The 25,294-nt window shown below is 52.2% G+C and overlaps 1 protein-coding gene across 1 annotated transcript; it reads left to right on the top strand.

The window, feature by feature from the left end:
• Nucleotides 1-346: 346 nt before the first annotated feature.
• SCD (stearoyl-CoA desaturase) lies at nucleotides 347-22,425 on the top strand. Its single transcript, XM_063338752.1, has 6 exons — nucleotides 347-660; nucleotides 4,429-4,714; nucleotides 12,303-12,433; nucleotides 15,868-16,073; nucleotides 17,361-17,593; nucleotides 18,812-22,425. Exons 1-6 carry the CDS (start codon nucleotides 634-636, stop codon nucleotides 19,009-19,011), a joined length of 1,083 nt encoding a protein of 360 aa, XP_063194822.1. The 5' UTR covers nucleotides 347-633; the 3' UTR covers nucleotides 19,012-22,425.
• Nucleotides 22,426-25,294: the final 2,869 nt, after the last annotated feature.

Here is a 25,294-nt window from a genome sequence, read left to right on the forward strand (position 1 = left end):
AGCGCAGGGCCGGCGGCCGTGCGCGCTGCCGGCGGCGTGCGCGGAGCGGAGCGGGGCGCTGCGCGGGGCCGTGCGCGCAGGGTGCGCGCAGGGGTGCGCGCCGCGGGGAGCGAACAGCAGATTGCGGGCAGCCAATGGCGAGGGCAGGCCGAGGTGGCACCAAATTTCCCGCAGCCAATCGGCGGGCGAGGGGGAGGAAGGGGAAAAAAAAAAAAAAGAAAAAAAGAAAAAAAAAAAGAGGAAAGAAAAAAAAAAAAAAGGCAGCCAGGCATGATGAGAGAGCCTGGCCCTCGCCATCCTCCTCTTCCTCAGCATCCTTCCTCCCGCCCCCCGGCCCGCCCCGCCCCGCCTCCCCTCCCGGGCACGCCGAGAGCCGGGCCCCCGCCGCGACTCGCCGCCCGCCGCGCTGACCCCGCGCATCCCAACCGCGGGCAGGGGGTCACCGGGAGGCCGGGGCGCCCAGAGCCCGGCCCCGCCAGCCGCCGAGCGAGCAGCCCCGCTTAAATACCTCCGCGCCGCCTCCCCGAGCCGCACAGCTCGCCGGGCGAGGGGCCGACAAGAGCCAGCCGAGCGCCGCCGGAGACCTGCGCGCCCGCGTACCGCCGCCGAGGAGCAGAGAGAGAGGCCGCCCCCATGCCTGCGCACTTGCTCCAGGAGGAGGTAAGCGGGGGGCTGCGCGGGGGTGCGGGCGCTTTGTCTTCCCATCGCCCCTTCCTCCTTCATCCCCGCGGCTCCGGCGGTGCCGCGCTGCCGCTGGCTGGGGGGGGGGGGGGGGGGGGGTGAGTGGTGGAAAAGGTCTGGGCATCCACGCGTGTCCGTGCACACGCACACACACACACGCACACACGCACACGTACATGTGTGTCCTGTCGGTGCCGCTTGATGAGGCGAAGTCATTCGGTGCTAACTTAAGACATCACCCCAAGCCTCGTGGGGCGACGGCGAACGCAGCGGGGATCGCCACCGCCCGGATTATCCCCCCCGGAGCCTGTGCCCTCAGATAGACTGAGCATAAAATACAGGTTTATCTTAAAAATGTCCATCTACGTATGTTGGCAAGAGCTGTTCAGGAAGGTCTTTTGTGCCAAGAAGACGTGGGTTTTTTTGGTAGTGCTCAGGCTGCGATTTTATTTATTTTCTTAATTATTTTTTTATAAGAAAGGGCTTTTACTTACAGCGTTTTTAAGGCAAATGTTGCAGCAGGGAGCGTCTCTAGGACAGACGCAAGGTGAAAGCAGCCAGCTGCCCAGATGAAATGAATGACTGTGTCTGCGTTGCCTGAGCCAAGCAAACATACAATGGGGAGACTGCCCATTTTTGGCATAAGAAGGTCTGAATAACAACCCAGCACCAGGAAGATACGTAGAGTTGTTGGATCTTTACAGATCTTTATTTTTGCCCCTCCTGGCAGCCACCCTTCGCCTGAGGGGAGGCAGGGGCTGATTCTGGTATTCCTGCTCTCGCCTTCTCATCTTTCGCCCATCTGCCTGTGCTGAGAAGCACAGATAAATCAGAGCCCCGCTCTCTTGCCTGTCGCCAGCACGCGGGGTCTCGCCCGGTCCTTTTTGTGCAGGTGCCGTGACCTTCCAGGGATGCTGTGATGTAAAGAACTTTACTCCTCTCCCCACCCGAAACGGATGCCAAGGGCAGTGTGCTCAGACCATGCTTCATGGTCTTGGCATGTATTTTTTGGGGCATATCCTGCAGGCTGGAGAGAATCCTGTCCCTGGGTTACGTCGGGCATATTCAAATATACTGGACCCGAGACTGAGTGCCCTGGGGCCCCGGGGCTGAACCCAGCGCGGGATCCTTTGAGCTGCAGTTGGTTGTATAAGCTGGCTGGGTGCCAGGATCACCTATGGCGTGTTCGATGCTGGTGGTGGCAGCGGGGTGGGCGTTGGAGATGGGGGAACACATCTGTTCTGCAGATGAGAGCTGCAAAGTCATTCAGAAATGAGGGAGACCTCATGAAAATGATTTAGTTGGCCTCCTCCCCCTCTGAGCTCTAGACCCCAGATCAATCCCTATTCCATTTTGTTCAGAAAGAGCTGCAGGAGCCACTGTGGCCATAAGGGGGTAAGAGTCCTCTTCCTTTCCGACTCATTTCCCTGGTCTCCAGCTAAATAGCTGCCCACTCTCCCTCCTTCTTCCCCCTATGCTCCCCCACCAAGTCTGTAATGGTGGAGCTGTGTTTCACAGCTGCTTTATAGCCCTTTTGGTTTAAGGTTAGTTTACATGTGAGAAATGACCGGTTCGATTACATCAGTGTAATTCCAGCAGCATAGGTCTGCTGGTAAAATTCCTCATGTGGCTACTACGACTCTGGAAGAAGAGGTTTTTTTCTTCTCTGCTGTTTTCTTTGTGCTCCCCCTCCTCCTCTTCTGCCCCCGTGTAACTTTGACAGTGACATAAGCTATCGCCGAGGAGAAAAATGCAACTCCAACCCCACATTCTTACTCTGGAAGCAGCATGTCCATATGGGGAGCGTTACCCGTCTAATTATACCACCAGATCTCTGCTGGGAATTTTTCCTGCATAGACAAGTCTTAGGTCTTTTTGGTAGATTGTCATCCAGCCAAGGAAATAAATTGTGCCTTCCTGCCAAAATGCCAGATGAGAATATCTGACACTTTGAAATGGGCAGGACTTTTCCTTGCCTGATCGCTGGATTAGAAGACGTTTCTCACAGCTCCTTTTGGGGGGGGGATTGCCTCTAAATTTTCCAGCAGCTCAGAGTATCATACCCTCAAAACATTAATTATGAAAGCAGGCAGAGACAGCCTATAGCCAGGATGTGGAGGGAGCCGGTCCCGAGCCCAGCAGCTGCCTGGGTTCAGAGAAAGCAGCAGGATACTTCGTGTCCATTTTTTTTCCTTTCTAACCTTTGATTCCAGTAGGAAAAACTTAGAGGCCTCCTTCCGTAGAGATCATTTTACTTCCCAAAAGTGGGGAATCTGTCAGCTTTGCCAGCTCCTCCCCGTAGGAAGGTATGTCTGTAGCCCTCTAGTTTCTACCCTTGGGAAAGGGAGGAGTTGGGGTGGCCACGTAAGCTGCCTGGCCTGATTTTAATGCCTCCCTCAGGAAACTAGGCCATGGCAGGATGGTGGTCTTTTAGGAATTCTGGGTGCCTGGGTGGGAATCTGCTGTTAATTCGGGAGAGGTTTCTGTTGGGAAAGGAACTTTCCCGTGGTCCCGTTCCTGCCGGCTGACCTTTACTGCCCCTTTGCACATGGAGGTGGGTGGCAGAGGGACGTGTCCCTTGGGCAGGTTCGCGGGAGGCGAGGGCATGGGGGCGGCGTGCCCTCCCACCGCTCACGTCCCACGTGCTTGGCACCCCCGGGGTCCAGCCCCGTCGGGCGCTTGGGCTTCAGGCCTGACAAAGGTCTGCGAGCACCGGCAAGCACGCGGCTGTCATGATGGAGATGGAAATCGGTGATTCAGGGTTCAGTGACCTGTCTCATTAGGGTCAGTCCTGCCTGCTCCTTTCGTCATGCATGCCTGATCGGGCGGGCTGTCACTCAGCCAGGGCAAACAAGCGTGTGCAGAGGCGATGTTGTGTCACGGTTACAGGAGGGAGCTGGGAGCCAGGCTGAGCCAACTTGCTGCTTAAAACTTCCTCTCTGCCTGCTGGTGGCCTTGGCTCAGAGGGTTGTCTTCCCGTGCCTCAGTTTGCCTGTGGGTGGGAAGCGGGAGAGGGATAAAAGGCTTAGCAGCAGCCATGGGATAGGATGTCTAACTGGAAGCGCGTCGCTCAACTGCTTCCATCCACTGTCTCCAGGTGTGTTGGTCTTGCCACATCCCAACCTGGAAGGTGAGGAAGGGGGAGATGAGGAGGCACCCCAGAGGATTCCCTCATGGATCTTCCTGATGTTCCTCCAGTGATCCCTAGTGGGCTGACACAAAGGGGCAGGATATCAGGAGCAGCCCAATGATTTATAATAACACGGTGTTTCAGACCATATTTCTCTCCCACCTCTTTGTTCATTCACAAGATTTCCTTTATTGTTGTCTGCTTATGCACAAGCCCAGACCACAAGCCCACCTAAAAATGCCCACTAATAAAACTGAAGGAAAATTAAAACCCTTGCAGCCTGCAAATGATAGCACCAAAGCCACTGCTGGGGAAAAAGACTGCCTTTCAAGTCTTTTTCTTTACTTTCTGCACCCTGTCCACCATTCACCTCTTCTCCCCAGAAAGATCAGTCTCCATCCCTGTCAGGCCATGACTCCATGGAGCCAGAGCAGGCTCTTCTTGGTGCCAAGGGCTCAGCTGAAAGAATGGAGCCTGCCAGGGCAACTGCAGGCTGCGAATCTTGGTACTGCCAGCCTAGCTGCTCGTGTTCCTATTCCCTGCATTTGTAACCACCAACTTCTTGTTTTGTTTTCCCTTTTTCCTTTCTTGAAAATATCCGTTGCCGCCTCTCCAAGGAGTTCTCCTCCACTTCCACCACAACCACTGTCGGCACTGTCACCTCCCGGGTGACCAGGAATGGGGATGCCGTCATGGAGAAGGACTTAATCAATCATGAGGACTTGGCAGGAGACCGGGGCATGATAGACGATATCTTTGATGAGACCTACCGGGAGAAAGAGGGCCCCAAGCCCCCCATGCGATACGTCTGGAGGAATATCATCCTCATGAGCCTGCTGCATCTAGGGGCCGTATTCGGGTTGACGCTGATACCTTCTGCAAAGATCCAGACATTGGCATGGGGTAAGCATGTTCCTCCATTTGTTTCGTGGCATTTGCAAACCCCGAATCTGTTGGGTGGTATGTTTTTTTTCCTCCAGGCCCACAGACTCAGGGAGGAGAAAGAAGGAAGTGGAGGTCTTCTGTTAGAAAAAGCTACTCGGCCAGATTTGTGGCAAGCTGCAGGAGGGCTTGCTGGTGTCTTTTGTAAGGTCATGCATGAGAGGGAAGGATTTGGCAAGGGACTGCTTGGCTGCTTTAAGAACAAAGCCGCTTCTGGGGTGAAGCACAGAAAATACTTGATGGAGTACTGTGACAGTCCCAGAAGGTTAGGAAGAAAGATGCTAGCAAGAGCACTTTAGTGGGTGGCTGCAGAGGCAAGGTACAAGGCGTTATTTGGCATGAGGCTGCTGCCCAAAGACAAGAACCATTCCTGTCCTTACCGAGGGAGGGTGAATCCCTCAGAGCCTCCACGCAGAGACAAAATACAGTTGTGCTGAAGGTAAAAGTCAAGAGTTAAGTCTGAAGCTCAGGTCTTTTATCATTCTTACAAAAGCACAGATTAGCCCCCGTCATCCCGGAACTAAGCCTGACAACTTTCAAAAAATAAACAAGCGTCTCTCCAGGCAGCGAATTCCAGTGGAAAGCACAACCCAGCAGAAGCTCCCCTTTCTCAGGGACCTTGCCCTGGGTAGGAATCAAACTTCTCCTTTGACTGCTTGAAAGGCAGCTGGGCCCAGGGCCCAAGCAGCAGGGGAGCCTTGCTTTCCACGAGCCTTTGTGTGGACCCCTGGAGGAGTCAAGAAGCCAAACGGCTCCCAGTTGAGAGATTGCGTCCAGCCCCTGCCTTCCTGTGGAACGGAGCATCCTGAAACGAAAAGCAGCAGTCTAATTTGAGACCTGCTGGCATGGCTTTTGGTTTCAGCGGTGCCCCTGCAAAGGGCTCAGCCGGGAGCAGCTTCCTGGCCAGCCGGGCTGTGGACAGACCCTGCAGTGATCCACCTGGTCTGTCATGCTCTCAAAGTCTGTCTTCCCAATGGCTGTGAGCAACAAGCATCACAGTTGGACTGGGAAAGGCATGGCTCCCTGGACACTCAGACTGACCCTTTTCCTCCTGGACCATCTCAGCTTCTCAGAGGCAGAGGTCTGGGGGATGAGCATCACTGGAGGCCACAGGACTCTGTCAGAGGCTGGCTACAGCATCTGCAAAACCAGAGTCACCACCGTGTTCCCTGTGCAGGCAGCAGGGCCTTTTGGGGGGCTGTTACGAAAGAAGACTTTGCTGGGCCTTTCCCTTGTGAAAACCTGACAGGCTGTGCTTTTCCTGGGGGCTGCCGGGCTGGGCAGAACACGCAGCCTCAGCACGACCTTGGAGGGGCGTTTCAGGGCTCTAGGCCCTGCTCTGTGTGTCCCATCTCTGGGCTCTTAGCTGGAGGCTAGGCAGGGGCTGCTGGCTTCTCTCACTGACCTGACAGCCTGGGTCCGCCAACCCCAGCCAGATATCCTCAGGGCATTGGGGCAAGGAGGAGGGAAAAGGTGAGATGGGTTTACTGGTTTCATTTCAAGCTGCTGAGATGCACTGTGATCTCCAAATCCATCCAGCCCTTCTCCCTTGAGCCTCCCCTGAGATACAGACGTGGCCACGAGCATCTTGATCCAGAAGGTTAATAGTGCTTTGCTTTCTGCTAAGCCCCACCTTACCCCAAAATGGTCTCTGAGGCAGTGTCTTTGCAACTGTGTACCTGTTTGGGACATCTGTATGGCATCCCATGGCATTTCGTGGGAGTCTGCCTTGCTTTTTACCTGATGCCCATCCCTTCTGCTCCCCTCCCTCAGTCAACTCTGATGTGAAGTGCCAGTTGCTCTCCTGCCACTGTGAGGCACTGTGAGATTCCTTGGTGGCTTCTGGAGTGACAGACGCTCTGGGAATGGGAGGACATGGAGTTTGGGGGAACTGCATTGTTCTGGACTGTCTGAAGATCCGTCCTGCTTTACCAAAGCTGGAGTAGCCTCACAGAGCTCCCTGTCCTGCATCCCTGGCACTTGTTCTGGGAAAGGACCACCCTTCCCTGCACCCTGCAGCCAAGTCAGAGCTTTCCCCTACAGTCCATTCTCGCCCAGTGCTGACTGGAGCTGGGATACTTTGATCCTCCACAGGTCTGGCTTGTCAGCAAGTCTCCTAGCTCCTTCTTGCACTGCCCTTTTCTCAGTTCATACCTTTCTTTAGCACATACAAGGCATCTGTGGTTGTCATCTCACTGAGTTGCTGTTATTTTCCCAGCATCCCCTGGTAGGAAGGAGAGGGCTACGGTTCCCGTTTTGCACAGAGGGATATTGCAGCAGAGGCTTATGTTGCTCCCAGCAATACACCACAGGCTCATGGCACAGCGGCTCTCCCAGTGGTAGTTCTGGAAAAGCTGGGGGTTTTGCTTCTTTCTTTCTTTCTTTGTTTTTCAGATCATTCCTTCCTTAGGCTGTGTACATATAATATAAAATTAACATGGCCCCAGATGTTCTCTGCTGTGATGCTACAGGCAGCTGTGGTGCCTGGTAGCTGATCTACCTTCTATATTTTATTATCAGGAGCAATCCCCTGCTTATACCCTCTTCATCCAGGCCACCGTCTCCTTGATGTTCCTGTCCCTCTGAAACCAGTTATATTGGTGACTGTGTCCTCTTTTGTTTTCATTTCTCTGTGTGCTAATTCGTCTTTGTCTCTCAAGCTCTCCAGCCCTGCCTTCATCATTGTTTGCTGTTCTGCGTTGCTGTGTGCATTGTATCCCCTGATCTCTTTCTGGTACAGAGCTGCCCAGAACGAGCTGGGGTTGTTGATCAGGTGAGAGCTCACCATAACGAGAGCTCTCCAAGACCTTCCAGCACTATGGCTTTCTAGCCAGCTGCCCTTTTATTTACTGTCTTCTCCACTGCCCTTGATAAAGTCTTGCGCAGTCTTTTCAGGGATCACAGGGCAGATTTCACGGCATTTGCCGAACGGCATAGAGACTGAGTTCTGGAAGGGCAGCATGCAAAGGTGTCTGGCAGCTTCTTCACTAACTGCTCTGAGCCTCCCTGGAAACACGATTTGCAGGTTGTCTTCCTCATCCTTGGGTGCAGCAGACCAATGATATTTGTATTAAACCCTGTTGGCTTGGCCAACAATGTCTATAAAACAGTGACGGTTCCTCTTGACGCGGTGCTCTAACAACACCCCAGCTCCCTGCAATGCCAGTGGTGGCAGAAACATGGGTTAATACTGTTTTTTGTTGCTGCTGCATCATCTTTGGATCAAGGAGCATCTTGCTGGATAATTTAGGCATCTCTGACAGCCTGAAAACCTCGGACAGTACTACCCCCAAGGGTTGTGTCCAGCAAAACACTTAGAGAAGTTTTTTGTCCTTTCCCATCAAGACTACTGCTGGCAACACCACTCTACTTAGTGTCCTCTCCAGGCTTAACTAGCAGGTGGCATGCTTCTCCTCCAAGCATGGAGGGGAAGTTCTGATTTTGCCAGGTAGGGAAGTTAGGCTTTAGCAACAGCAGCTCCTGCCGCTCCTCTTAAACAATGTTCCCCTTATGCAGCCTACATGTTTTCTTGCTCTTGGTATCCTTCTCCTGAGAGTAGCACAACCCACTTGGCTAGCAGGACTGGGAGGCAAGAAGGGAGCAGTCCAGAGCTGTAGTTTTCCCTCGCACTGAGCAGAAGCCCAAGGATGCCTGCTGGCACAAGGACACCTCTTCATGTAAACATCCTTGGTGTTGACTGGAGGTGACAATGCCTATAGCACATTCCTGGCTTCCCATTACAACTTGAGGTCTGAACCTGGGCCCTAAAGAGGTGAGGGATAGTTAGTCATATAGACATGACTGAATCTGGAATGTTTTGGGCTTCATTTTTGGAGCATTGAGTGCATATTACTGCCCGTGGTCATAATTCTTTGTATTCCAGTTGAATGGGTCATTGGGAAAATCACCTGTGAGTTGCCAGTCTTTTGAATCTTGAATACTTCAAAGCATGGTGTGGAAGATGACTTTGAAACCTCAGTTGATGGGGTCCCTAAGTCCTTCAGTTTGGGGCAGCATCACAGGACAACTGTGGAAACCTGTGCTACTTTATTTCACCTTCTCTGTTCTCTTTCCAAGTTCATTCCTAGTGGATGATCTTGGAGGAGCTTCTCTTCTCCCTTGTGAGATGCTGATTCCCTGGCTATGCAATGATCATCATTGTACCTGATTGCAGGGATTAATCTTCTGAATCATTAGGGTGCTGGATTCTTCTGTTTTCCACCAGGCTTTTCAATCTTATTGTCTATATCCTGTCACTGTCACAACAACTCTTAGGTACGGCTGATGGAGCTAATAGTCCCCAAGTAGGGTTTGGGTTTCTGTGGGGCCGGGTATGCATAGACTGAGAATCAGCTCCTTTCCCACAGAAAGTGTCTGCTCCTTAGATAAACTACAGCTGCTAAATACGAGTAAGAGGCAAGACAAGGCAAGGGATTATAGTTAGAGAGTTGTGGCTGTTGTAGTGATCTGGGATGCAGCTCCAAGAGAAGTCAACGCTACCTGCTGAGGTTCATGGGCTTTGGATGAAGGCTGTGACTGTTCCGTGCCAGGGAACCCGAAAGCAGTGGGTACTCTTCCAAATTTTTAACAAAAACTTTCAGGCAAGGCTACCCAAAAGCAAGTACTGGGTTGTTTGCTTTCTGGGTCCGTCGGTGTCCCCACCATGTCTCTTTTGTGATTCCTTGTGCTCGCTGATAAATCTTTTACCAAGGGGGATGTCCACAGGCAAATTCTGAGAATTACTTGTATAAAAGATGAGCTTCCTTCTTGCAAAGCTTAAACACTACAGTCCTCAGCCAGAGTCATTTTCCTGGAGGTCTCTTTTACCAAAAAATTCCCAATCAGCACGTGAGGATTCACCAGAGAAGGAGGCCTGAACTCAGGGCTATAAATAGGGCCTGTACTCACCTAACCTGGCATTTACTTCCTAGTGCTATTGAAGATCATGAAAGATTGCACTTCTGTCCCCAGTACACCATTAACTTAGGCTTACTTGTCCCACAGTGGAGAGCAAGTTGCCCCACGCCTCCATTGCGAGCTGCTGTAGTTTATCATGGACTCCCTGTCTGGTGTTTTTCATAGAGTCTGTGTAGGTTGGAGGTTAAAACCAGACTCCTGGATGCTGCTTTCAGCTCTGCCATAAACTGCTTGTCGCCCTTGGAAATCTACCTCAGCTACTGAGGTGTGCACCGTTAGTATAAAGTTGCCCAGAGGTTTTATGAAATGCGGTTTGCAGAGTATAGTTTTAGGAGAGAATGGTGGTGAGTCACACTTTGGCCGCTGGTAGGAAGTGTCCGAAACATCCAGGAGCAGGTTTCATTGTTATTGCAGTGTCAGAGGCCAGAGAGGTTCTGCAAATCAGAATCATATGTTAGGTGCTTTTTCAAGGTTTGCTCTTCTGTATGAATCTGTGACGATAGTGACTGATTGAAAATGAGTCTTAAAATCTAAAACCAATGGCTAACTGGTCATGAGCTGGTTCATAACTTTCAAGTCAGCATCATGGGGCTGGGCGTTACCTTAAGGGTGTCCAGCATAAGTACCTTGCTGTCAGTGAGGCCAAAGGGACACCTGAACCAAACACCATGCTCCAGCATCCTTCTTTCTCCCCTTCCGGGTTTGGCCAGCTTTGTGAGCTTTGCTCAGCTCCATCACCTCTTGCAAAGGCTGGATCCCGCTGCATTTGCGTGCGTTTTCATCCTGCTTCATGCCCTATAAACCAGCTATGACCTATAAATCAGTGACTGCTTGGCTCCTCCAGGAGACCACAGGGGTGCTGGGAGGCGGGAGGCAGAGGTGTGCTGGTCTGAGGCTTGCACTGCGTTCGGCAGCAGGCGGGGAAGCCAAGGGAGAAGATGAAGATGGGAAGTCACGGTCAGATCAGCAGACAGGGAAGGTCACTGTTGTACAGCGGGATGGGAGTGAGAAGGGTTCATGCAAGTTTAAGGGGCCAGAAGAGGATGTTAAATCAGCCGAGACTGGCTTTTAGCGGATAAGAGATTAGGTTTGGAATGTAGAAAAACAAAAAGGAGGTGACAGAAGGAAGAGGGAGCAGGAGACGATAGGAAATAAAGCCTGGATTATTTTGAATGAAAGAACAGGGCGACAGTGCCTTGCTCATGTCTCAGATCTCTGATTCCAGGCAAGTTTCTGGCTCAGTATCTATTTTCTGGGTTCAAGATAAGCTTGATCAGAGCCATTTGGCTGGACTGAATGGTATTGTCAAGCATACCAGCGATTCCTATCCACGGATTTATGTGTAAGAATAAGGAGCCATTTTCATGACTGGTCCAATTGACTGAAATCTGTGAATTTATACCAAGGAAAAAGTTTCCCCTGGGGAACTGGGAAGAACGTGTCTCTTGCCCCAGGGACTGAAGGTGGATCAGTTGACCTATGCACAGATGTGCACCCTTCCCTCTCAGTGTCTGAGCTTGCAGGGCAAACCAACTGTTGAATGCCCTCTGTCTTTATGCCAAACTTCCTGACCCTTCTTTCCTAGAGAAAGAGTTAATTTTCAGATCCAATTTTCTTCTTATCCCCAGCTTCCTAAGGTAATGCTGCTATGACCCTGTTGGGGTCCATTTTAGTTCTAGAACCAGATGCTGGAACCCAGGTTAAATTCCAGAGGTCCCAGGAGGACATGTGGGAACACACAGAGCAGGGCAGACACAAACTCATGATCCAAAGGGAGAGGGATGAGTTTTTTTTAACTAGCTGCCAAGGAATTTTCTATGACCTGCGTGGAGAGAGAACACATGAAGCAGCCTTGAAGCTCAGCTGGGCTCAGCAATGTCTGTCTCTGCCGTCGGCAGGACTTGCAATGAGTTGTTGGCCTTGGAGTTTCCTTATGTAAATAGTGCAGGAGCTCAGCAGAGGGGAGGATCAAAATGACCCTGAGAACGGGAGCCTCTGGGCATATTTTAAGTCTGTGGTGGAGCTGAAGGTGAAGCCCAGGCTTCAGTAGGGTGGTAGGTTAGATCTTTTTCTAGCCAGCTTCTGCTCAGAAAGGGAGCAGAAGAGAAGCCTAACCCTGAGCTTGGGTTGTCCCCCTGAGGAACTGTAAGATCATCTACCACCTCTAGGTGAAAAGAATGCAAAAGAGATTTAGTGAGGAGTGATGAGATAGGAAAGAAAGACCCTTGATTATTGGGGGTGGGAGGAAAGGGAGAAGCTGTTCCCTGGGGGACTGCAGAGCTGTTACCACAGGGCTATATGGAAGCAGTCACTTTATACAATTTTTACAATCCTGCATTGTGACAGATGGCACTATGCTGAAGAACCAACCCTTGTGACAAGTCTTGTAAGGGCGAGCCTCCTCCCTTGTCACAGATGAAGAGCTGAAGTGATTTGCCCCATGTTGCTTAGGAAGCCTGTGGTAGCTTGGGCACTCTCACATTGATTTTTATCGTCCCAATCTATGCCCTCCATGGGTTCCCCTCTTGCTTATACAGCTTTGGGGGAAGGCCTGCCTTTGTGTTGCTCTGCCTGAAACTTTGCTGCAGGCTGACTTGCTCTAACTGCTCCATCACTTTCTTTACCTCTCCAGCTCTTCTGTGTTTCCTGGTGAGTGCTCTGGGGATAACAGCTGGATCTCACCGCCTCTGGAGCCATCGGTCCTACAAAGCCACGTTGCCCCTGCGGATCATCTTGGCTATTGCAAACTCCATGGCCTTCCAGGTAAGCGCCTCCTCAATGTGCCACTCGTCCTCAGAGGAATTGCTCCCCTGAATCCCTGTCTCAGATATGGGGCACAAGCTGACGGAGAGGGTCCTCTATCCTATGACCTCTTATTACAAAACAGCTTGCCCTTTCCAGCTAACACTGCAGTGCCAGACTCCATCTCACTGTCTTCACCTTGTCTCATCAGAGGGTGACTCTGAGATGACTATTGGCCAAGACCAGGCATAGGAAATCTCTCCAAAGCAGGAATGTACCCTTCCTTTGAGGTGTGGTGGACTTGCCCCAGGTCCTGTGAAAGACGTGATGAAGTGCTAAGTGCTCTTCTGGTGTTCGGGTTGCCTCACCCTCCTCTTGCTGCACGACTGATAAGGTGGGGGTGGGGGGTAGGGGGCAACACACATCTGCACAGCCCAGGGAGCCAGGCTGTGCAGTTTGCTGCTGCAGAAAGACCAAGAACTTGTTGGAATTGTGCAGTTAAGGGGGATGCTTCTCTGGTTCAGAAGAGTGATATTTAGGAATAACCCTGTTACAAGTCACACCACTGGCTTCCAGAGAGTCATCCCAGGTCAGTGATGTTTCAAGGAGAGAAAGGTTGGGCCCATTCAGAGTGGCACAAGTGACTGCAGGCAGCTGATAAGCACCTCAGGATATTGCCTAACCACTCACAAGAGCACTTCACAGTCCACAAAGCAAACAAACCGGGAGCTCCTTGGGCAGTGTAGAAAGCAGCAGAGATATCCCTTTAGAAGTCGGAGTGAAAATCCAGATTGGCATGGCACAGAAAAGTCCTGGTGGTCTCTTGGGTGTGCTGCTGTGAGGCAGCTCTAATGGCACTCCATCCTCCAACTGTACTTGAAGGGACATCCTGCTCGTGTGTAGGAAGTAGTCAGGAGCGTGACAGGGTGCAGCATTTTCTGCTAGAAGAAGGTGAAAAGTATCAGTGGTGTGCCCCTAAGTAATTCTCCAGCTGAGGTATGGGGTAAAGCCCAAGTGGACCAGGTGTTTTAGAGACATTATCTTCCTTTCCCCCTTGTGTAGCTGTAGAGGATATCACTTCATTGACACGTAATTGGCACAGGGTGTGGATAGGCTTTTTTAGCCTGGAAAAACTTTCTAAAACACCATTGACCTTCTTATTGTCTGTTAGTACCAAAGCACAGTCTTCATGAGGAGGAGCAAGGACCAAGCTGCTGATTCCAGCTACTGGTCCAGCACTCAGCAAGGGAGCAGGATGGGTTGCTGTGTATTAGCTAGTCCTGTACAAAGACCATCTTTCACAGGGTTATAGGGCAGAGGGGGAAAGAATTTGCTGAGCTATTGCTGTAGGGGATAGGAATAGACAAAGATGAGAGACAGACAGATATTTCAGCTTCAATAGGAACTAATCCAAAGTTTTACTGAAAATTCAGTACCATTCCCCACAGATTATTTTTTTTTTCATAGTTACTTTTAATGAGATCAAGAGAAGGTTTCTTTTGAATTTATCTCTTTTCTGTTAGTGGCAGCAGCTCTAAGACGAGACTGTTCACTTTTAAGGCCAGAGGAAACTATAGATTATCTTATCTGAGGTCCTCCAGAAAATGCCTGTTGGCTGCTCAGAGACCTGTGACTTGTGATTTCAGAGAATTTGGGAATTCTGCCCCTAGTCGACTCCTCAACCTGCAAGACCAGGCAACTGCAGCAGAGCAGAAGCTCTCCGGGTTATAGCCTGTAGCTGGAAACTCCCAAAGAAGGAGTCTTTGCCTGCGGGTCTCAGAAAGCCCTGATTTTCAGACAGGGTTGCAGTTAGAGGTGGTCCCAAAATAAGATCTGTAGAAAAGATAACGTGCTAAAGTTTGGGTCAAGATACGGGCTTTTCAGCTTTTAGACCCCTAATTTGTGTTTGTGCACAGGGTGAGGCGGATGAGTTGATACCACACTCCAGCTGCAGTACACGGTCTCTGGATTTGTGCCTCCTGCCTCCAGGAGAACGATTTCCAGGAGACCCCTGGAAGCCTCCCCAGATGCACAAACCCAAGCTGTCTGTCAGTTTTCAAGCTGGGCTTTCTCATATTATGTGATGCTGTGTAGGGTCTGGAATATGAAGGAGACTTTGGGTCACAGATGAAACATTTTCAGCATGGGTACTGGTTGAGTTTCTCTGCTTACTAGATAGGGAAGGCTGCTGGGCCACCCTCTTCTGGGGGAATGCTGAATGACCAAGCTCTGGCTAACATCAGTGAGGGCTGGTGATGCTTGGAGGTGCACAGGATTTGGCTGGAAGAAAGGCAGCAGTTCCCAGTATTTGGAAAAAAGTGAGAGTTGAGTCCTGGGCCCGTGCCTATCATTGCCTTATTGCGTGGCCCGCAGGTGAATCATTTTATCTCAGTTGAAGAAGTGGTTACAGCATTTGAGATAGACTTGAGGAGTTGTGTCTCTGCTACAAGCTCCCTGTGCGGATAAGTCAACTTGGTCTTTCCAAGCAAGAAATAGGGATGATTATGCTGCTTCCCTACCTTCAATGTGTTTTGAGGAAAAGTCCTGTGTACTCAGGAGATTAAGGAGCCTCTTGTGTAATAGAGGCAGTAGAGGTGTGCTTGGATCTCTGTTGTAATGAATAGTGCAATACATGGCTTTAAGCACATCAAAATCTTGGTATAAAGGAATGAGCACAGGATCATTAAAATCTATTCTTAACACTAGCCAAAACAATCATTTCTTAATACAAATGATGAAAGCTTTGACATTTTCCGGACTGTATTGATTTTGCAGCTTAAACAGAATGGTTGTGGGGGTGAAGGGGGTATTTTTGAAAACTGTCATTGAAATGATGTGTTTATTCTATTTCTAAAGAGGGGCTTTAATTTTAAGACTGACTGATTTCCAATGAAAAAACAAAAAAAGTTTAAAAATCACTCCCAAGTTAAACAGATCTGATTTGGCAATCCCGGGAAAAGCAAGGCAGGTTGACCCATGGAAAAATGTCAGGGAGAAGGGAAGGGGCAGGTTGATCAATCCCAGCTGGCACCACGTAGGGACAGGGACAAATGCCCAAGAAGAGCTGGGCGTGAGGGAGGAGGCACTGACTGGCCAGTGAGGGCTGGCTATTGCAGGGGTGGGGGAACAGGCTGACCAGTTGGAGCCCATGATGCTGTAGAGGATGTGCAAACCAAAGCCTAAAGTTAGCCAATTAAAAAAAAAAAAAAAAAGAAAAAAGAAAAAAAAGGCAGCCCACAAAAGAAGTGATTTCAAAGAAAATTGAAGTGGTTGAGCAAAGAAGACCCAGCCTTTGTTTTAAAAGCCCAAAACCCCAAACCTTAATGAAAGATAAAATGAGTGATAGGAGTTCAGGTCAATGGGACTTAGGTGTCTAAATGCTCTAGGGCCTTTTGTTGATTTGAAGGGAACATCTCCAGCCCTGGCCCTAAGTCTCCACTCCTGTTGCCTTGCAGAATGACATCTATGAGTGGGCCCGGGACCACCGCGTCCATCACAAGTTCTCCGAGACAGATGCAGACCCACACAATGCCATGCGGGGCTTCTTCTTCTCCCACATCGGCTGGCTGCTGGTGCGCAAGCACCCAGATGTCATAGAGAAGGGCCAGAAGCTGGACCTGAGTGACCTAAAGGCTGACAAAGTGGTGATGTTCCAGCGGAGGTGAGTGGTGGGATGGGCCCCAGCGCAGAGCCATGTGGGATGGAGCAGGGACCCTGCAAATGGGCTGGGGACCCCAAGCGCCTTTGGTGGAGCATGAGGGGATTGAGGGCATCATGTGAGAAATTAGAGTCTTCAGTCTGTCCGAGGCTTTGCTGTGGGATCAACTGTGAGAAGTGAGCTGTGTCTCTCCTATAGTAACTATTTAGGAGCTAGTGCTATCTCCAGCCCTCCCACACCCCTTTCTTGCCCACTTACCCTGTAGCATCTTGCCAGCATCGGGCTTAGCTGCCCATCACAAAGCACCTCCACACCTGCCTGCCCACAGCCCAGCTGCTGCTTTGGCTGGACCAGAACCCACACGTGGGTGCCTCTGGGTCATCCTTGGAGGTGTTGTAGTACACCTTCCAGGCTGGGCCTCTGCCCCTCTCCCATCAGTCTCCTGGAAACAGTGTGGTGAAAGAGGAGTTGAAAATGGGGAAGTGAGAGAGGCAGTAACTGGGAAGGACAGTGTTGATTCACTGGTGCCTCTGGGATGGGGTATCTCTCAGCTGTCTGGAGCTATACTGGGACTGATCCCCAGAGGAGGTGAGCCTGTCACCAGGGCTGCAAGGATGGGAGACTGAAGCCATACAGTAACTACCCTCATTCAGGAGATCCCTAGTTCAGTTTCAAATGAACCAAGCAAGGTTTACGGCTTCCCTCCTTTTTGTACCTGGGATTTTTCTTGTGGGTCATCAGAGTGGTTCGGCTTCCTCTACTTCCATCCCTGTAGTGTGAAAGACCCCACGTGCTCATCTGTTTGATGGCACCAGTGTCCCTTGCTTGCACTTGTTGGTGGGGTATATTGGTAGGCTGGGCCAAGTCTGCAAGGAGGAGTTGCAGCACTGGGACAGAGCTGGGGAAGGGACCTTCTATGGGACTCTGCAAGCATGGGGTTGCCTTTATGGTGACCAACATAGCTGAGAAGCAAACGACAGATGAGGCCAAAAGCAGCAGCTGGTGTCTGGACTCATGGTGATGGGGACATTGCTTTGTGCACATGTTAGATTGAGACAGGGAGAGCTGGACTTCAGTTTGAGTCTCCTGCCTGGTGATAAGACTTGGGAGTCTCCAGGCACAGCTTCTGTGCATCCAGGGCAAAAGATACAGGGCTCGCGGGTGAGGTATTTCTGCACTTGATTTTTCCCTGTATAGCTGAGCGTGAATCCTCCAAAGGGAGGACCGAACTAGCCCTTCCTGTCCTGCCTCTGCCACTGAGCTCTTTCCTCCTGGTCCCTTCCTTTCCAGATACTACAAGCCCTCGGTGGTGTTGCTGTGCTTCACGCTGCCCACTGCCGTGCCCTGGTACTTCTGGGATGAATCCCTTGTCATCAGCTTCTTCATTCCAGCCATCCTGCGCTACACTGTGGGGCTCAATGCCACTTGGCTAGTGAACAGTGCTGCTCACATGTTTGGCAACCGGCCATATGATCAGCACATCAACCCACGGGAGAACCCCCTGGTCAGCCTGGGGGCCATAGGTACGTTCAGCATCCGTGTCTTTTGCTGCGGGTAGACTGTAGAGTGGGGACTGCCCCTTGGGGCTGCAGCTTCTTCTGTGAATCCAGATGTCCCCAGTTCCCCCTGCACCTTTTCCATCTGGCCTTTGCATCAGGGGGTGTTTCCCAGGCGGGCCAGTGAGTACATAAGGCAGTGGGGTTATCAGGGCCCACTGGCCTCTCTCCAGGCTGGAAAGGACTCTGCTACACTTAGCACCTCCTTATCTCAATAGCAGTATTTTATTTACCTGGCTTGAAGGTCTCTCTGCCCCGTTCACCAGACTGAAAAACGTGCACTGCAGTCTCTGCTTAGCTGTCTTAGATTTGTCAACTTGAACACTCGCAGATGTACATCTGGACTGTTTTCAGGGCAGCTGGTGATTTTGGGGGTACTCAAGGATGAGACAAGCCAGATCATCTCATTAGTTTTCCTGAAATTTTGGGGACCTAGAAAAGTACACCCCAGGGTCAGCATTTGCCCTGACCTGTTCTCCCAAGCCCAAATCCTCAGCTGGTTTGCACTGCTGTACGTCACTGGGGCTGCACTCATTTCTGACACCGAAGGATTTTCTGCTCCTGGATTTTTAGTAGGGAGGTATTTGAACTGCAGAGACTCGAAAGGGTAGGAGCAGGAGTCCAAGCGATGTCATTGAAGGGGTGAGCACTGAAGCCAGCATTGACAGTGTCCAGAGCAGAGGGTGGCTGACTCGGGTAGACTGCTTAGTAGAAGTCTGTCTGCATTATTGCCATCTGGAAATGCCCTTGGGATTAGGACTGCCGGTGTTGTAGGAGTATTGATTGGCCTGGCTTGTTGAGGACTTGCTGCAGGTCTACCTGGTAGCTCAACCAACACTAGAAGGTTTCTCTTGGTGGCAGCGGAAAAGCCGTTAGGATTCCCCTGGTGTTTTGGTGCAGTCAGTGAGTCAGGGCCTTTCTCAGTTCCTCACCACATGCTTGTTTTCCGCTAAAGCACCATAGATCCTCTATGACTGCCATTGCCTCATTTGGGCCAGCCTGGGCATGCTAGACCATACCCAAATAAGATGGGGTAGATTGTAGAGAGGTGAAATTGAGCCAAGAGGAGAGAGAGGAGCTTGGAGTGAATCCAGACCCTGTTTCAGGAATGTGGTGCTTTGGGCCAAGATAAAGGGGACATCACCTAGAGCTCTGCAACATCCTCTCCCTGGTTGTGTTTTGCAGGAGAAGGCTTCCACAACTACCACCACACCTTCCCCTATGACTACTCCACCAGTGAGTTTGGCTGGCGCTTCAACTTGACCACAGCCTTCATCGACCTCATGTGCCTCCTGGGGCTGGCCAGCGATCGCAAGAAGGTCTCCAAGGAGGTCATCCTGGCTCGGAAAATGCGGACTGGAGATGGGAGTCACAAGAGTGGCTGAGTTCCTGCTGTCCTTCACACATACATCCACACCTCTCCTTTCTCCTTTTTTCTCCCTTCTTCCCTTCCTGACCCCTCCAAACACGCTGGACAAAGGTTTAATGTTCTGTTTACTAACTACTGAATAATGCTACCAGTTTGCTTAAGATAATGATAATGAGTTTTAACACACACATCCCCCCACGCTGTATTTTACGTGATGTATTTAAGATCTAGGATTCTGCCTTTGTAACGCAAGGCCACCCCTTTCCCTCTTCTCCTTTTCCTTTCCGTTCTTTCTCTCATGCTCCTCTACCCCGTCTCCCGCTTTACATCATCCCGGTCTCTCCCTGGCAGAGGAGCTGGTAGGAAGCAGCCAAGGGAAGCCTGTACCAGCCAGCTGAAGAGTTGAGCCAAAGTCAGTGACCCTCTCCCCACCACCTTCCCCCCAAAATTGCTTCCTCTGTCCCTCCTCCTTTCTCAAGGGCTGCTGATAGACGTGGCATGGCTAAACTGCTCTCCCTGGGAAAAGCAGCCACATCCCCTTCCCTTGCCATCGGAAAGAGAGTTGTCTCTTTCCAAGATGTCTCTTGGGAAGTGTTCTCCCTGGCTGTCCACCACACAGCCTCTCTGGCTGGGAAGAGGAGAGCCCCCAGACTCTCTCAGAGCCCCAGCCAGGTCCACCGGTGGCTGGGGGGGTCTGGTGGCTCCAGCGGGCACTGGTGGGGGAACCTTGGTGGCCTTATTACCTCCTCCCTCTGGTGTCACAGCCTCCCTCCCTGCAATGCCCGCTGTGCCCCATGCCACCAGGGACTGAAGGCTCCGGGCTCCGCAGCCCCTGTGGAGAGCCACAGCGAGGAGGGGGACAGATGGGGTGTGCCACTGGCTGCTGTGGGGCGGCACCAGCCTGGGGTGGTTTTGTTTGCTGCCGCCGCTGAGATTTTTGCCAGCAAATGGGACTTTGCCAAAATGTAGAGGGGGAGAAGGATGTAAACCAAAGCTCCACCGCTGAGTTAAGTTGCTTTACATGCTGGAGAAACAGGGTCCCCGCTGGGTGGCAGGCAGATGTCCTGGTGTCTGTGCCTGCCCTGCAGATCTGCATCCTCTGCTGAGCGCAGGGATGGAGCAAGGGAGCGTCTGCAGGCTTAGAGAGGGATGAGGGTGTCAGGGGCTCCGCTCGGTCAATTAACAAGTGCCTGAGAAACACCGACACAGGGCCAGGCAGCATGAGGAGCTCAAGGAAGTCGAGACCTCAGAGGCGAGACACTGCTGCCAGCGTGGGACACCTTGGGCCTTTCCTGCCTAGGGTCCACCGGGGTGATTTGCCATTCCCCGCTCCTCTGAGGGAGCGGGAAGGGGAGGCGAAAGCAGCTCCTCTTTAGTCCCTTAGCTGGCCCCTCGGTGAGGCATCTCACCACCTCGCTCCGTCGCCGGCGAAGCAGGCAGCGAGGGTGGCTGAGCCTGCAGAAAGGTCAGTTATATCACCGAGCCGATGCAGGCACGCAGCTGGAGGGTGTGCTGGGGGAAAAAAAAGTCCCTGTGGGTGTTGTTTCCTGCAAGTTACAGAGACCACAGCTTGAGTTCAGGCGATGGGTTAGGTTCTGGGCATCATGGCCTCGAGCCCCTCACTGGGCTGAACGTGCTTTTTTGTTTCCCCCTTAACTCTCCCCATTATGATTAATTTTTTTTTTATTATTATTATTAGTTGTAGCAATAGTATTGGTTTTGTTGCTTAAATGCATCAAATGGAGCTGGAGGAAAGCACAAGAGGTGGCCAAAACAAGGTGAAACATCACCTCGAGTGATGTTTGAGTGGGGTTTGCAGCATCTCCCGTATTCAGGCAGGCCAGGGAGGGCAGAGAGGGAGCGGATGCCAACTTCCTCACTTCGGCTCTGCCACGTAGCAGCCAGGCAAGCTTCACGGGAGCGAGTCTCTGCAGCTTTGCTTTCTCCTGCTGCTGTGAAACTCGCCAGGAGCCAGGACAGCTCTGTGATGCTCTTCTTAACAAGAGCACGCTTGTTACTCAGAAAAGAAGTCCTTCTCCTCGCCTTTCCCCTTCCTGCCACCACCACGGCCTTGTTATTGCTCAGCAATGGGACCCTTCGAGGTTTTGAGCCGTCAGGAGCGATGTGGTCTCCAGCCGAAAGGTACAACAGGGATGAATGGAACAGGGAGCCCTTCAGCTCCCGGTGTCAGGAGACAGCATCCTTACTGCTCCAAGACTCATGACTGCCTGGGGGCCGGCTGGGGAAAAGGGGGAGAAGGCGAGGAGAAGGATTTCCTTGCTCCTGGTGCCCTTAGCGTGTTGTGTGACATACCCTACAGTAGAGAAGCGTGCCGTGACATACTGCAATATTTCACACCCTCTCAGCAGAGAAGCAGGGTTTGACATCCAGGGTTCCTTTAAAATTTCAAGTGCTGATTTGGGTCCAGAATCTGGAATTATGGTGGAAGCTGAGGAGCAGTAACCAAACAGTCCTGGTGTTTGCCCAGTCACTTTAAAGGTAGATTGGCAAATATCTCTGGGTGCCTTAAATCTTTCTTTAATATACATAGGAGTATTGACAGCTATTTGCCGTATTTTTTTTTTCTTTTGTTTTTTTTTTTTTGCTCAATTATGAACATTTGAGGGGTTTCTTAATTATTTAATTGCCTACACTGAACTGTGGGTGCAGGTGATTTTGAATGTATTTGAGTTAGAATTTTTGTTAGATTAAGAAACAGTTACAACACTTTAAGTAGAACTTTGTTTGAGAGAGATATATATATATACCTATAAATATATATATATATTTTTGGTGGCATGTTTGTATCTTGGACGCGTTGTCTGTATGTCTAGCTTAAACGAGTCTGTGAGAGGTGGAAGCAGAGAAGGCAGCAGTGGGACCTCGTGGCTGGAGCAGCCATTCTCCTGGGACCTGTTCCCGGCTTAGCTACTCGCTCACTGCGTGATTTGGGACAAAGTCACTTAAAAAAAAAAAAAAAACACAAAAAAACTCTCCGTGCCTCAGTTTCCCTACCTGTAACAGGGGTTACGCCCTGCCTCCCAGGGGTGTGCTGAGGCTTGCTGCCGAGCGCCGAGGAGGGAGGCGTCCATACCACACGCACACCGCTGCTGGCAGAAGCATGGACTGGTTTGTTTTCCAAAACCATTCCCAGCCCCGCTGGTATTGTGAAGAGCAGATGTCCAAGTGTTGGGTGTTCAGGGAAGGACTGGAAAGTTGAATCTGCACATTGTCTAAGCTCTGTCACTGTTGAAATGTGAGTAGGATACGATTTTTCACAGCTTAGGGATTTCTGCATAGTAGTATCTCTGTTTTGTGTACTGGAAAAGAAAAAAAAAAAAACCTTTTTGAAATAATTTCTACTAATATGGAAACAGACATCTGGTTATGCTGATCTGAAATTTTATTTGTTCATAATAAAAATGTTACTTTAAAACTTGTTGGACTGATGACATGGCGGGCCGGGCTCAGTACAGCACACGATGCCCCATCAGGATGGAGAACGCTATGCGCTACCATTCCCAAACCCTCTTTCCTTTCCAGAAGAACCAAGGGGGGGAAAAAAAAAATATCAAAAAAACTTCTGGCTCTTTAAGCGCTGTGAATGAGCGGATTATAATGGCTTTCATACTCCAGCGCAGCCAGGGCGGCACACCCCAGCAAGGCTGCCCTTGCGCTGCGGGGTTACTGCAGGTTAATTCCAGCCAGGGCCTCTCGCCAGAGCCTTGTGGTGAGGGATATACATGCAGCATAACACGTAATACCGGCAGCCCGTCTCCCCAGCCGGGGAACGGCCACCACCGCGTCAGGCGGGTTCATTAACCTCAGCGAGGGGGAATTTTCCTCCTGCAAGAGCCAGTGTCCCAGCTCTCCCCACCCCTTTCGCAGCTGGAAGGAAGTGAAAGGAGAAGGGGGAAATCCCCGCACCGAATCTCACTTTAATTGATGTTAGCTTCGTTAGCTTCCCCACTCCTCCACCCTTTCAAACATCCGATCGGAACGGCGAATAAGGCCATCTCTGCATGGCACCAGCTCGCTCCACATGGGAGTAGGCAGAGGGGATGGCCTTGTTTGCAGCAACTTTACCACCTGCAGCACCCGGGGACAGCCGAGCCAGCCCGCCTTCCCTGGCATAGCCAGTTCCTTGCAGCCGGCATGCTGAATTCCTCAGCAAAGTTGGCCCACGCTTTGGTTTCCAGCTGCAGCTTCTGCTGCCGGAAAGCCCTTTGGGTGGGAAGGCCAGAGCCAGCACGCTGCAAACCGGAGTGTGGGGGAGAGCATGGGAACATGTGCCGGCGGGAGAGAGAGGAGGGTTATTTGGAAGGAAGGTCTGGGCTCTTCCGCAGCTGCATTCTCCCACCTGGAGGAGCACGGCTGGCCCAGTCAATGTGACGTGTGGCTGCCCTGAGCTGTGAGAATGCTCTGGTTACAGAAGTACATCCCTGGCACTGACAGAGAGGTGCTGCTTCCAACAATCCGTTGTGCTTTTGATCCCAGCCATGCCAGCACAGCCCCTCCTAAAATGAGTGAAACAGAAAAGGCAAATCTTCAAACCTTCTGATTATTCAGCCAAGCCTAAAAATAAAGTTAATGATCCCTCTGTCTGAATTTTATGAGTGCAACTCAGATCTCGGCCTCTCCCTCTTTGTTAAAGGTTGTTATTAAATCCCCTGCCCAGAATATGTTTTCCTATACTATATCAAGCTCTTCAGCAGCGCCTGCTCAGCATTTTGAGCTCATGGCCTGTTTCACGCATGATTATTATTCCCAGTTTCCTATGTAATCTGTGAATTTGGGTTGCAATTCCAATGCACCCCAACTTTGCTTCTCTGAAGATCTCCCACCCGCCTGGGAAGGGGAGGGAAGGGTTAACACGCCAACCAGCTCTGCTGGGTAGGAGAGGACAGGCAAACAAGTGCCTGCTTGTTCAGACCCAGCCGAGGGAGCACAGGGAGGGCTGCTGGCCTCTGCTGCTGGCTGTCATCAGCCAGGTGGAGGGTTTGCTGCATCTTCTCGCTCTGGACACAACATGCAGGAGAGGCCAGTGCGGTCTCTGGGGGCGAGGGACCAGGTTCCAGTTGCAACCCCCTCCCCAGAGCCAGGACCACAGCTGTGAGGAGCCCAGCGCAGCCAGCCCAGGACGCTGTGAATAGGAGCAGGGAGGGTGCCCCAGCAAGGGCAAGGGGTCCCACCGGGAGCTGCCCAGCAGCAGGGCTGGGTGCCAGCTCTGCACCCAGCCATGGGCTCCCACCACAGCGAGAAACCAGCAGCTCCTACTGACCCTCCAAGAGGGGCCAGGACTCCAGGAAGGGTGCAGGGACCTCCTGGGGAGCGGGGGTGGGGAGGAGGGGGGAGGCCATAGGAGCATAGGAGGGAAGCTGGAGGAGTGAACAAAGTCCCAGGAGAGCACGTGGAGGAGATGGCAGCCCTGCACGCCAGATAGATGGAGTGGGTGGCGTTTGCTTAATGCCCAGCCAAGTAGCCTCAGCCCTGCCCCAGAGAGACCTCTTCATCTGGGGAGCCTGGCAGTCACCCTACCCCGGTGGGCAGCGCTCCGCCATAGCCAGCGGCAGGACTGTGGCACGTACCCCAAGACAGCCGGGTGCCCACAGCCACGATGCCCGACCTGCCACAAACTCCCACCCGCCGCGGTGCTGGGTTACACGTGGGAGCCGAGCCCCGTCTGCTTGGGCTCAGAAGAGGCTTTTGCTTGGTTGCCGAGGGCGAGCGGCGACTTGCCACGCACTTTCCCCCCCGCCCCCGCAGCCCTCGGCTGGGCCGCCCGCCACGGCAGAGCCGCGAGCGGCTGACGGTGCACAAAAGAGAAAGGGTGGCGGGGGGGAAATCCGCAACAACCAAACAAGTAGGCTGAGTCTCCCTGAGGGTTACTGCCGGTCACCCCACGGCCCCCGGCGGCGTGTCGGCCGTGTGTTTACAGCAGCCCACAGCTCCTGACCCAGCCCGGGCCAATCCCCGCCTCGCCGCCCTTGGCTGATGCCGCCCGGCCCAATCCGCCCCGCCGGCGGGGCCGCCGCACCGCCCTCCCGCCGCACCGGCCCGCTGCGGGGCTCGCCGGGACGCCACCACCCCCGCACCCTCGGGAAAACTCCGCCCGAAGTCGCCCCCTTGCCCGCCCCGCCGAGCTCCGCGGCGGCCGGAGGGGTTTTATCCACCCGGCGGGGGCTGCGGGCAGCGGCCGCCCCTGACGGGCTGCGAGGGGGAAAGGGGGAGCAGGAGGGCAGGGAAGCAGCTCGTCTCCTTCCCGAGGGAGCAGCCCTCTGCCGGGGCTGCCCCCGGCG

The sequence above is a fragment of the Chroicocephalus ridibundus genome, chromosome 6, assembly GCF_963924245.1.
Source record: "Chroicocephalus ridibundus chromosome 6, bChrRid1.1, whole genome shotgun sequence".
In the NCBI taxonomy this organism is placed as follows: domain Eukaryota; kingdom Metazoa; phylum Chordata; class Aves; order Charadriiformes; family Laridae; genus Chroicocephalus; species Chroicocephalus ridibundus.